Source organism: Lytechinus variegatus, chromosome 14 (assembly GCF_018143015.1).
Source record: "Lytechinus variegatus isolate NC3 chromosome 14, Lvar_3.0, whole genome shotgun sequence".
NCBI lineage: Eukaryota > Metazoa > Echinodermata > Echinoidea > Temnopleuroida > Toxopneustidae > Lytechinus > Lytechinus variegatus.
The window spans coordinates 5,440,182-5,454,704 of NC_054753.1; the positions used below are offsets into that span (position 1 = coordinate 5,440,182).

At 37.3% G+C, this 14,523-nt stretch overlaps 1 protein-coding gene across 1 annotated transcript; it reads left to right on the forward strand.

Annotated features, from left to right (window-relative positions):
* The first annotated feature begins 406 nt into the window (after positions 1 to 406).
* Positions 407 to 13,346, forward strand: LOC121427892 (mucin-2-like). The gene is made up of 5 exons (XM_041624465.1): positions 407 to 6,626; positions 7,242 to 7,387; positions 7,953 to 8,061; positions 12,370 to 12,555; positions 13,129 to 13,346. The coding sequence occupies exons 1-5, from the start codon at positions 407 to 409 to the stop codon at positions 13,344 to 13,346; spliced, it is 6,879 nt and encodes a 2,292-aa protein (XP_041480399.1).
* Positions 13,347 to 14,523: the final 1,177 nt, after the last annotated feature.

A 14,523-nucleotide genomic window follows, 5' to 3' on the forward strand; every position in this document is an offset into this window, starting at 1 on the left:
AAAATTTGAGAAAAAAACATACTTATAAAAAACTAGTGTCTATACACTTGGTAATCGTATAAAGGTTACATGTAATGTTTACCGGGCACCTGGTATCAACTTTATCGACGTGTTTTGGATCAAATTTATCTTGTCAATGTATTCATACTTATTAAAACCAACTTCATCTAACTTTTCTTCCTTAGGCAAATATTATACATTTTAGTAATTTTGTATTTTATTCCTTTCAATTGTTTTCAGATTTATACTAAGTTCGCTGTTATAGCTCCAGTGTGTTTTTATTTTATTGAGGAATTAACAATACCCCTGGATGACCCTTAACTTTGGTCCATATTTTTTTTTTGCTTAACAGTATAAAAAAAATATGATAACATTAAGATTGATTGTATTATCATTTTTATCATCAATGTTATTGTTATTTTTCCCAGATGTTAGAACTACATCAAACACCAATGGAATTACATCAGTCAAAACAACAGAAGCTCAGGATCCATCATCAGACGTCCTTAGTACACATCAAAAGATCACAACTAATACCATTGCGACACAGAAACCAACAACAGACATCACTGCTACAAGGCTACTTTCTACAAGTTATATCACTGCAGCACAGAAGGCAACAACACAACAATCAACAACAGACATTCGTACTTACGAAGAAATATATCGAACCTATATTACTAGAACGCATGAACCTTCAACAGACATACCAACTACGCGAATGCCCACTGCCGATATTTCTACAAAGCAGAAATCAACAAAAAACGCCATTACAGAGGAAATTCCCACAACTTACATTCCTGCCACATACAAACCAACTCCATACATCCTCACTACGGATAAAATGACCATAACCGACACAGCTACAACACAGGAACCAATAACAGAAATTCCCACTACGAATAAATTACCCGCGATTGATATTTCTACAAGACATTCATCAACACCATACATTCTTACAACCGAGCAAAGTCCCACGTCAGGTATCAGCACAACACTGACATTACCGACAGACCTTCCTTTTACAGAACAAATAGCCACATCCGATGTAACTACAAAGAATACGCGTGAAACATCAGAGCCAATGCCCACAACTGATATTCCTACAACAGAAGAATCAACCACAGAAATTCCCACACCCGATATCCGAACAACACAGAAACCAACATCATATATATCCACTACAGAGCTAATTCCCACAACTACTGATATCCTTTCACCTAAGGAATCAACAACATATATTCCCACAACAGAGCCTATGTCCACAACTGACATCGCTACAAAGCAGGAATCAACCGACATTCTCACTACAGAGCAAGTTGCCACAACCACTTATATCCTTACAACAGAGAAGTTATCAACAAATGTTCCAACCTCGGAACTAATGCCTACTACAGAGAACGTTCCTACAACCACTGATATCCTTACAACAGAGAAATCGACAAAAAATATTCCAACCTCAGAGCTAATACACACAACAGATAATCCTACTACAAACCAAGTTCCCACAACCACTATTCCTTTAATGACACACAAACCAACATCATATATTTCCTCTACAGAGCTAGTGCCCACAACCACTCATATTCTTACAACAGAAAAATCAACTCCTTATGTATCCACCGCAGAGCAAATTCCTACTACTGATGTCATTTCAACAGAGGAACCAACAACGGGTAATGAGCTAATGCCTACAACCGATATTCATACAACACAGAGAGCAGCAACAGGCATTTCCACTTCTGAGCTTTTGCACACATCTGACATCCCTACAACGCAGGAATCAACAGATGTTCCCACCACAGAGCAAGTTCCCACAACCAATATCCGCACAACACAGGAACCAACACCTTATATATTCACTATAGAGCAAATTCCTACCTCTGATATCCATTTAACAGTTGAATCTACAACAGGTATACCCATAACTGAGCTAATGCCCATAACTGATATTCATACAACACAGGAAGCAACAACAGAATTTCCCAATACAAAGCAAGCCCCCACAAAAGATACCCAAACAACACAGGAAACAATTTATATATCCAATACAGGGCAAGTTCCCACCACTGATATCCTCACAACAGTGGAATCAACAACAGATATTCCCACTCGAGACCAAATGTCCACAACTTATATTCCTGCAACACAGAGAGCAGCAACAGATATCCTTACTACAGAGCCAATGTCCACAACTGATATCCGAGCAACGCAGGAACCAACATCATATATATCCACTACAGAGCGAATTCCTTCCACTGATTTCCCTACAACAGGGGAATCAGCAGCAAATGTTCTCACGACAGAGCTGATGTCCACAACTGATATTCCTACTACAGAGCAAGTTCCCACAACCAATATCCAGCGATCAACATATATTTCCACTACAGAGCAAGTTTTCACAACCAATATCCCAACAACACATGAACCAACACCTTATATATCCACCACAGAACAAACTCCTACCACCAAAATAGTTTCAACAGAGGAATCAACAAATATTCTCTCTACAGAGCAAATGCACATAACCGATATTCCTATAACACAAAGAAAAACAACAGATATTCCCTCAACAGAACGAGTTCCCACAACCGATCTACCTACAAAACATGAACCAACACCTTATATATCCACCACAGAACAAATTCCTACCACCAAATTGGTTTCTAAAGAGGAATCCAAAACAAACATCCATACAACACAGCAAGGAACGACAGATAATCCCATTATTCTCACTACAGAGCAAATGCCCAAAACCGATATTCCTACAACACAAAGAGTATCAACAGATATTTTCACTACAGAGCTAATGACCACAACTGATATTCCTATAATAGAGGAATCAACAACAAATATTCGCACTACAGGGCAAATAACAACAACTGATATTCCTATAACACAACGAGCAACAACGAATATTCATTTAACAGAACGAGTTCCCACAACCGATCTACCTACGACATATGAACCAACACCTTTTATATCCACCACAGGACAACTTCCTACCACCAAAATAGTTTCAACAGAGGAATCAACAACAAATATTCCCACTACAGAGCAAATACCCATAATTGGTATTCCTACAGCACAGAGAGTAACGGCATTTATTCAAACTACAGAGAACTTTCTCACTACTGATATACCTACAACATGGGGTTCAACAACAGGCATTTTCACTACGAAAGAAATACCAGTAACCAGTATCCCTACAGTAGAGAAAATAACGACAAAAACTCCCATTACGGACCAGATGCCCACAACTGATATCCCAGCAACAAAGAAAGTATCTACAGATATTTCATCTGAAGAGCAAATTCCCACAACTGATAATATTCCTTTAACACACAGGGCAACGGCAGATATCAAAACTTTAGAGAAATTTTCCACTACTGATATACCTACAACACGTGAATCAACAACAGATATTTCCACTACAAAACAAATCCCTACAACACAGCAAGGACCGACATATATTCCCATTGCAGAGAAAATATCCACAACTGATATTCCAACAACACAGGAGTCAACAACAGATATTCTCACTACAGACCAAATGCCTACAACTGATCTCCCTACAGTACAGAAATCAACAACAGATATTTCAACTACAAAAGTAATGCCAACTACTTATTCCATTACAACACGGAAAGAGAAGGCAGATATTCCAAGTACAGGGCAAATTTTTAGAACTGATATTCCTTCAACACAAAAATCAACAACATATATCGTCGCTAAAACTCAAATGCCCACAGCTAAAGTAACTATAACCGCGCAAGTAACGGAATACATTCCCATTACAGAGCAAAGTACCACAAATATTATTCCTACATCACAGAAAGCTCGCACAGATATGCCCACTATAGAGCAAATCATTACAACTGATATACCTGTAACACAGAAATCAACATCTTATATTCCTACCACTGGGAAAATACCTAATACCGATATCGATACGATAGAGACACCAGCAACAGACAACCCAACTACAAAGCATATCACTGCAAAACATACACCTACAACAAACATCCCCACTTCACGACAGAAGTTCATTACAAAATTTACCACACCAGAAACATCAACAAAAGTCATTACTAAAGAACGAATGTTAAGTACCGATACAAGTTTTACTTCAAAACAGAGACCAACGCCAGACACCCTTACCACAGAGCACATACCTACTACCTATGGTGCTACAACACAAATCCCTACAACCGACACCCTCACCACAAAGCACATACCTACTACCTATGGTGCTACAACACAAATCCCTACAACCGACACCCTTACCACAGAGCACATACCTACTACCTATGGTGCTACAACACAAATCCCTACAACCGACACCCTTACCACAGAGCACATACCTACTACCTATGGTGCTACAACACAAATCCCTACAACCGACACCCTTACGACAGAGCACATACCTACTACCTATGGTGCTACAACACAAATCTCGACAAACGACACCCTTACGACAGAGCACATACCTACTACCTATGATGGTGCTACAACACAAATCCCTACAACCGACACCCTTACCACAAATCACATACCTACTACCTATGGTGCTACAACACAAATCCCTACAACCGACACCCTTACCACAGAGCACATACCTACTACCTATGGTGCTACAACTCAAATCCCTACAACCGACACCCTTACCACAGAGCACATACCTACTACCTATGGTGCTACAACACAAATCCCTACAACCGACACCCTTACCACAAAGCACGTGCCTACTAACTATGGTGCTACAACACAAATCCCTACAACCGACACCCTCACCACAAAGCACATACCTACTACCTATGGTGCTACAACACAAATCCCTACAACCGACACCCTTACCACAAAGCACATACCTACTACCTATGGTGCTACAACGCAAATCTCGACAACCGACACTCTCCCCACAAATCAAAAGTCTACTTCCTATGGTGCTACAACACAAATCCCTACAACCGACACCCTTACCACAGAGCACATGCCTACTACCTATGGTGCTACAACACAAATCCCTACAACCGACACCCTTACCACAAAGCACATGCCTACTACCTATGGTGCTACAACACAAATCCCTACAACCGACACCCTTACCACAAAGCACATACCCACTACCTATGGTGCTACAACGCAAATCTCGACAACCGACACTCTCCCCACAAATCAAAAGTCTACTTCCTATGGTGCTACAACACAAATCCCTACAACCGACACCCTTACCACAGAGCACATACCTACTACCTATGGTGCTACAACGCAAATCTCGACAACCGACACTCTCCCCACAAATCAAAAGTCTACTACCTATGGTGCTACAACACAAATCCCTACAACCGACACCCTTACCACAGAGCACATGCCTACTACCTATAGTGCTACAACACAAATCCCTACAACCGACACCCTTACCACAAAGCACATGCCTACTACCTATGGTGCTACAACACAAATCCCTACAACCGACACCCTTACCACAAAGCACATGCCTACTACCTATGGTGCTACAACACAAATCCCTACAACCGACACCCTTACCACAAAGCACATACCCACTACCTATCGTGCTACAACGCAAATCTCGACAACCGACACTCTCCCCACAAATCAAAAGTCTACTTCCTATGGTGCTACAACACAAATCCCTACAACCGACACCCTTACCACAGAGCACATACCTACTACCTATGGTGCTACAACACAAATCCCTACAACCGACACCCTTACCACAAAGCAAATACCTACTACCTATGGTGCTACAACACAAATCCCTACAACCGACACCCTTACCACAGAGCACATACCTACTACCTATGGTGCTACAACACAAATCCCTACAACCGACACCTTTACCACAGAGAACATACCTACTACCTATGGTGCTACAACACAAATCCCTACAACCGACACCCTTACCACAGAGCACATACCTACTACCTATGGTGCTACAACACAAATCCCTACAACCGACACCCTTACCACAAAGCACATGCCTACTACCTATGGTGCTACAACACAAATCCCTACAACCGACACCCTTACCACAGAGCACATACCTACTACCTATGGTGCTACAACTCAAATCCCTACAACCGACACCCTTACCACAGAGCATATGTACTCGTCCGGTATCACTTCGCCAGAAACATTAGCAACAAAAATCCTTACCACAGGACAAATGGTCGTCACCAATAAAGCTGCAACTACAAGACAAGACTCAACACCAGTCATACCTACCACCATGACTTCAGCACACACACCAACAAGTGATAGCATTACAGAAAAGACCTCAACAGCAGAAATCATTAATGCCGATATCACTTCAACACCACATACAAATTTCCTTATTTCAGAAGAAATGCACATTACAGGCATTACTACGGTACAGCAAGCAAAAACCGATTCTGTCACGCCACAACACAGGTTATCAACCCGAGAACAAACATCTTTCAACCCTTATAGCAATACCCTTTCACAAGGTGAGACAATATCTTTCTCTACAACACACGACAAGACCAGCAATATAAACACCCATCCTATCATCACCAGATCATCTGCATCTTATCAAGCAAACCCTTCGCAGACAACTGAAGAGCCTCCTGGGAGGATAAATGGTGATTTTTATTCATTTTTTTTAAATGAAGTTCTTGTGTATAATATTTCATTTGTTGAAAATACAGTTTGATCACTGTATTGTCACTTTCACATGTTTAAGGGGAGGTTAGAGACCGAAGATAAAGAAATTAAAACGTTTCGGACGGTATGCAAAGCAAATAAGAAGTAAATTTGAAATTCAGTGTTCTGGAAATCATGTGATGTTGATAACTTCAAAACACAATTTTCAAAATATTTTCACACTTTGAAAATGTCTTAAAAAGCTTAAGCAGGCTTTTTTCTTGACTCTATTAAAACGAATTTGTGATATTCTCTGTGAGATAGTTGTAGAATTTAACGAGTTGGTGATATAATCTGTTTGAGAGAATGGAACAACCTTTGTGGAACAACCTTCCTCATAATATCTAATCACTTGAATAAGTTGGTTTATTCAAATCTGTATTATACCATATGTACATATATTTTAAAAACATATGCATTTCAAGATCCACATTTTCTCCCTGTCATACGCAAACATGGAAAGTTTATATGGTATCATTTGTTTGTAACTATATATTGTATATATGTATATATGTATATCATATTTATTTCAAATTCGTATATTTTTCTGGTAGATACACTTCTCATCATCTTAGGAACAGTCGGTGGTGTTGTCCTTCTTCTTAGTTCGGTGACATGTTGCCTGTGCTGCCTTTGGATGGCTATACTTCGCTCCAGACGTGGTCGCAGGAGAGCACATTCGGCAATTGGTGATAATATAGTAAGTACATGTGAGGATAGATGTAATTTCTATAAGGTCTAAGATTAACCGCATGTCGTTATGTTCGGAGATTCCATGCAGTTTGAACCTGAAGAATGTCTTAATGTTCTTTACGCCCAAGGAACGAACTTTTTTGTGCAAGTGTGAGGCTTTGTGTGTTTTGCACACTTTTCCTGAAGGGACCAAAATAATCCATAGTAATGTCATGCATAATGATAGTAGAAGAAAGAAATGAAAATTTCTTCACAGTTTGACTAACCGCCCTTGAAATTGAAATAATGATTCCAGTGAAAAATACGGCTCATGAAGAATATTGAGCACGTGTGAAACCCAACTAGAACATAATTAGAATCACGAACACTGAATGTTGATTCAAGATACACGTGTGAAAAGGCCCTATGTATAATTTGCATGATACGTTGGTCGTCTGTTGATGGCAGCAAACAGCACGCGTACGAAAACGTTTTATTTACGCTTACTGTGTTAAACACACTCTTGTGACATGTATTGAGTAGATGTATACTTTATATATATAAATGGTAAGAACATTTGTGTTTTACTACAGGATCACTCTTCAAGTAGCCAATCAACCATCTACAATCCGTATTTTATTTCAAGGGATCCATCAGAGCAGACAACCATTACTACATTACCAGAAAGCAATATTTCTAGACGTAAGCAAACTCAAATAATTATAAATAAAGTTATCCCGCTTGCCAATTAATGCAATATGGTCACGACAATTCATTCCTTATTTCAATCAGAATTCATGCGACAATATACCACACAGAAAATGGTAATTCTGAGATCACCTTTGGCAAATAATGGCTGTACATTTACAACGAAGACCCGATATTCAAACATTTACCCAACCTAACGCATCGACAGACTCACGCCATTTTATTCTTTTATAACTAACTGTTTTATAAAACATATCACGAACGTGGTAAGTGTAAATAAAAACAGTATTTTAAATGCATCCCCTATATCAACTGAGGTACCTTCGTTTCTTTATTTTTTTTTCAAAATTTATTTATCAACTTTTTTTTTTTTTTTTTTGGGGGGGGGGTATTAATTTACGGAAACGGAAACGACAATCTGCTTTACGTGTTTTCTTTTTTTCGAATAACCTTCATGTTCATGACATTTGTTTCAGTGACGTATTCGGGAAGTGTCACATGAAGTTTGCGATTGCTTCGCAAATTCGACTTACAATAACAAAAAAATATCACTAGTTTATTATTTTTAACTGCAAAGTAATTAATTTGTAACATACTCGTGAGTTGCCAAAACAAACTTTTTTATATCTGTAATTTCCTGTTTTGACAATGTTTGAAAGTGCAACAAATGTTCGGAATTCTGTATCAGATTACTGTACGAATTGTTTTGCTATAATTTCATTTTAGTTTGTTCATGTTACAAAATTCAACGACAACAGTAAATAAAGTAAACACTAGAAAATGGAAGTTTCAATTAGAATGTCAAGTAAAAGTAATTCAAAAGTGTTTTATTTAATTTTTGTCGTTTTAATATATTATTTTGAACCTGTTATTTCATCCTACATGTAGAAGAGTAGTCGTGATAGATGAATCCCAGTCTTCATTTCACCATATTTATCATGTTTTCTGTTTCTTATTTCACAGATTAATGGTAAAGACGTACTGAAGCCTTTCTGACTTAAACCCTGCATGGATTCCATCTATTGTATAAACGAAATTATGTTTTATCGCGTTTGCATTTGTTTTGAAAATGTATATTTATTACCAAAATTGTATTTTTTACGTAATAAAAGTATATAAAACAAAGCAAATGTGTCCCGAATTCATAATTTTACTACGTGTTTATGTCTTTCATTATATTTCTTACTCTCTTTTTGACAGGAGCTTATGCGGTCTCAGCTTCTAAAAATATTTAATAATCTGAAAGTAATTAATGTGTGTCGAAAATTGTGGGTTTGTGTGTTGGATAGAACGCTGATGTATTGATGTATTACGGTGACAGATGTTGGTTGATGGTTAGGGCGTGTGCGAAAAAGAAGGAAGCAAAAGGGGGCTAACAATAGGAAACGTTTGGGACAGAGGAAAAGAGTATTACATGTAGGATGAAAGTTAGGAAGAAATTTGTGACACACAATAGAGTTAAGGGCCGAAGATAATTATGTTACAAAACAAGATAACAATTCGAAGGATGCAGAAGAAGGTTTGAAGAGCATAATGGTCATTGTAAGGGTAAAGAGGGATTTGATACGATCTTAAGAATAGAAAGTTTGACAGCAAACGAGAGAGCGTGTGTGGTTATTATTTAAAACTATTGTTCTAATAATCGGAAAACATGTCAGCAAATTATGAAGGCATATGCTAAATGTTTTTAATCCAGTCAACTCTTCATGATATGTTGATACCATAAAGAGTTGTCTTGCTTAAAAGTACGTGCAATTATTCGACATTATTTTAGGTCAAGGTGAATCCATGCACCCCCCCCCCCCCCCTTAAAACAACAAAAAACAAAAATGTGGCACTATCATAAAACTCTATTGGAAGAAGTTTTGATCGATTAATATTTGCAAATCATTGGTAAATATTGACGAACAGGGTAGGAGTTTACAACTTCCGCGATACCTTCAGAGTAAACGTTTTCTAAGGTGTGGGCATTCGGTTGATCAATCATACTTCATTAAACTACGTAAGATAAAACAAAACGAAATTGGTGAATGTGGAAGCAATACTTCAATGCTTAAAATAGACCACTCTAACTTATCCCTAATGTATCTCTCACAAGAATTTGTTTTTTTCTCTCTAAATATATCAGTCACCTCTAATGTAGAGGATATGTCATTCAGGGTAACTTCGAAAAGAGCTCTTAAAACATAGAGATCTATTTTAGTATCTTCATGATTAAGTGTGAGAAAAGTGGGATATTCTGCTCAATCAATCCAAATCACCTTTTTCTCACTTTTCCATCATTTTATTCTATACGTAGGGCACACGGCTAACATTATGTAGTACGTTCCTTTTGTGTGAGTGACGACATATTCTCATAAATAAACAATTCACTATTTTTTAATTTACAAAGAATATAGGTCAGGCCTGGATTCAGGGTTTTCCAATATTTCACTTTATCTCTTTTTTTTGCATACAGGCGTCCATGGTTCCAATACTCTAAAAGCTTTTTTCAAACACGTTTGATAATTAAAGATAGATATACTTCTAAAAAAGGTTATCAAAATCCTGAATATTCACCTCAGACAATTTTTTTAGAATTTTAAGTATCGTTTGTTTTGTGTGTAGATGTGACGATTAAGCAGACGAAGTATTTTATTTCTTTCATTTCCATTTCTAACAAAATTATTGTAACACCTTGTTTTCGTGCTTCATTACATAAGCATAAACAGTATAATTTTCTTTACCCAAAAACGTTCACATCGGCTTTTATCGAATGGTAGATCATTCTGTATTCCCCTTTTTTTAGTAGGCCGATGTTTTTTATTTATTCGAAATTTTGTTCGTTTAATTAGTCTTGTTTGGAAGTCTATTAAGTGAATCCGGATTCGGGTTCGAACCGCGTACTTAAGGATAAAGAACCAAGTGGCCCTACCTCGGCATCGCATAAACACAATCTAAGCTTGGGCTACTTCCAGTTACCCAACACCAGACAGCTAATATTTATCCTTGCCACCTCGTTGAATCATAAAACAATGCGAGTGGATTCACGCTTCTAGAGTGCTTTGCAAATACTGCCCCTAACCTGTGCAATACTAAATCATACATTTTTTATGCTATCACTACATGGTTAAAACATTGCAATGAAATTCAAACTTTCTATGTTGCTTTATTATGTCTGACGAGCCTCCAATAGTAAAACAAAAATAAACTACCGGCTAGTTTTCGAAAAGGAGATACTTTCACTCCTAGAAGCGGAGCAGAAGATCTTGTTTTAAAAGGCACATAGATTGCGCTGGAGTAACATTAATATCAGTTCGGGATAATGACATTGAAGTGGAATGAGTTTCGGTTGGTGGTTCTCATAGCAATTGTTGTGTTCCGAAATGCACCTTCATCGTCAGCAAGTAAGTAGTTGTGACATCACTTGTTTTCAACTTGTAACGGTATCACGATTTTGCAATGTTTCGGCTCATCATTTTTATTCAGATATTTTTCAATTTATACTGGTATATACAGTATATCTATCTACATACCTATCTATCTATCTGTCTATCTATCTATATATCTATAAATATCTATCCGTATACGTAGCTTTACAATCATACATTGCTAACTAGACAAGGATTATACATCGTATAAAATCAAGTAGTATAACATTGCATAAAATTGATTGGTATGTGCGAATAATAGTGTATAACCTAGGTTCTCGAATAATGGCTTAAAGCTATCATGATATTTGCCACTTTTTATTGTTTTTTAGTGTTCTTTGGGTCTGATCTTTCCATCATAACATAATGAAAGTGGCAGTCATTGATAAACAATAATTGAATGGAATGTACAAGGCTTTACATCAAGCTAATTACATATGTATTAACACTATGTTTTTAGAAAAATAAATGGAAAACTCCCTCCAGATAATGAAAACCTTTACCTTCATGCGTTATGAGAGGTTAGTATCAGATAATCAACCTAACTGAACATCATTACCATCGGTAGGCCTAATAGCCAGAAAAAAATTGATTTTTTTTATACGAATAAACCGCCTTTATTCTAAATGTCATAGTGATGAAAAACTCGTGGTAAAGATTATTATATAGACATCGATTTCAGATATGTTTTTCAAACTAAACATGCTATACATGTACATCATTTTGACAAGTACATTACTTTCAACAGGAACATTAGGGGTAGTTCTAAAAAGACACACTGGGTGACTTCTCTTTGCCATGCCCGAAGCGAGTAAGCATACAATTCATGATACCTGAGACGACAAACAACATGATTTGTTTTATTTCATTTATACATTTTATGTTATGTTAGATTGCATCAGACCAGAGGTGACTGACCCAGACATTGATCTCATTGTCGACCTACCGATATATGAAGATGCTGCAGTGGTCATACTATTCTGTGACACCAGTAAGGATTACGTTGGATATGGGCCTGTCGCTGTATACTGTTCTGGTGGTTCCTGGATACCAGATCCTTCCCAAAGAGAATGCAAAGGTGATGGGACTCTCAATTTGTTAAAGCATGTGACCCCCCCCTCACCCCAACTCATCTATTCTATTGAAGTGACAAGTTCGTGAAATATGTAAGGAAAGGTGTGAAGCTCATGTCTACAAATGATTTCATTCACTTCGAAACGGTGAACATGCTGCTTTAACAAAATAGTCTGGCACGCAAAGTATATAATTATACAGTACATAATTATAAAATATTAAAACCGATAAAAGACCACAAATGTCATCATCATCATTTCAAGAGAACATTGAAAATTCATGAGTGGTGATATATACATATATATATATATATATATATATATATATATATATATATATATATATTTTCAAAGTGAAATATATGTTTTCACATAAGGCAATAACGAACCAGTTGTGAAATTTCTAATAGCTAATTAATGTATGCGGACAACTCGGAATACTTGGAAGGCTTTCATTAATGCAGCTTCTGCTGTGTAGAATTTTCCAGTATTTGTAAAACAAAATCATAAATTTAAGTGTTATTGAAGGGGAAGTAATAGCATTTTAAATATCTACTCTTGACGTTGCTTGACCTTAGCTCCGTGCGATGCGCCGGAAGTGCCTTCTGGCGTAATCCATTATGATGATGATACGGCAGGCAAGACAAAGGAAGTATATCCTCATGATACGGCTATTCAGTTTGCCTGCGAAGACGCAGAAGGAACTAGTCTTTATCATCCAAAAGGACTTGAGAAAAGTATCTGCATGGATGGCAGCTGGGACTTCGAACAACCGCCAATATGTGCAGGTACATAATAGTGATTACAATAATAAACAATAATGATGAATATGAAAAAAATAATAATGATAATAATGATAATGATAATAATAGCAATACCAATTTATCAATCTAAATAATAATAATAATGCGTAGTTCTTAAGTTCTCGAAAAATATCGTACAATTTTTGAAACTGTCCTTTCTTGAGCAATTCCGAAATAATATGATATATTAATAAACAGACTCTCCATGTTGATCTAACAATGGCATGTATCTTATAATAAACAGAGAGTTGCACTGCTCCACCAAATGCGTTACCGTCTGGGACATTTCGGCATTTGTCTAAGATGACGTTTGTGTGTGAGCCAGGCTTCAAGACGATTGGAACTACTGCCTTAGAATGCATCCAGGGTCAGTGGAGTAGTGAATTATCTTGCGAAGGTATTGGTACATCTTTATCGGGTTGGTTCACTTTTATCCTGTCTAGTAATAGTCGTATAGCGTACATAATGTGTGGAGCGTTGTGGCCCAGTGGATTAGTCTTCGGACTTTGAAACAGAGGGTCGTGGGTTCGAATCCCAGGCATGGCGTAATTTCCTTCAGCAAGAAACTGATCCACAATGTGCTGCACTCAACCCAGGTGAGGTAAATGGGTAACGGTAGGAAGTAATTCCTTAAAAAGCTGTGTGCGCTATGAACGCCTAGCTTAGCCGGGTAATATAGGAGCGCCTTGAGCACCTAACAAGGTGGATATGTGCGCAATATAAATTCCCTATATTATTATTATATTATTATAATTATTACATCCCAGTTATGCTAAATATAAATACCTGTTTTGGTAACGATCTCAAAATGAATTCGCACAGAATCCAATAAAACTACCACCCAAGTGTTTGTATGAATGAAAATATGTGCCAAGTGGCTCTGGAAGAAAATGCGTAATTGCTGAGAAATTAGCAAAATAAGCACGGAATTTCATAAAATGTCGGGTATTTTTCTTAGCAATATTATTACACTGTCCCACGTATGCTTTCCTGTTTTAGTGATCAGAATTATCGATTTTTGGCTAAGATTTCTTTGATTTCAAAGCCTTTCTCCTGAAGTAATTGCTTGCTACAACTACTACCTTGTAACTAATACGCTACAATAATGTCTTCATTCATACAAACAAACTACAATCGTATTAAGCATCTCAAAATCCACCATGCCTATGA

Coding starts and splice junctions, on each gene's coding strand:
- LOC121427892 (XM_041624465.1), top strand. CDS start 407: ATGTTATTGTTATTTTTCCCAGATGTTAGAACTACATCAAACACCAAT. Junction 6,627..7,241: donor GCCTCCTGGGAGGATAAATG/GTGATTTTTATT, acceptor TTTTTCTGGTAG/ATACACTTCTCATCATCTTA. Junction 7,388..7,952: donor CGGCAATTGGTGATAATATA/GTAAGTACATGT, acceptor GTTTTACTACAG/GATCACTCTTCAAGTAGCCA.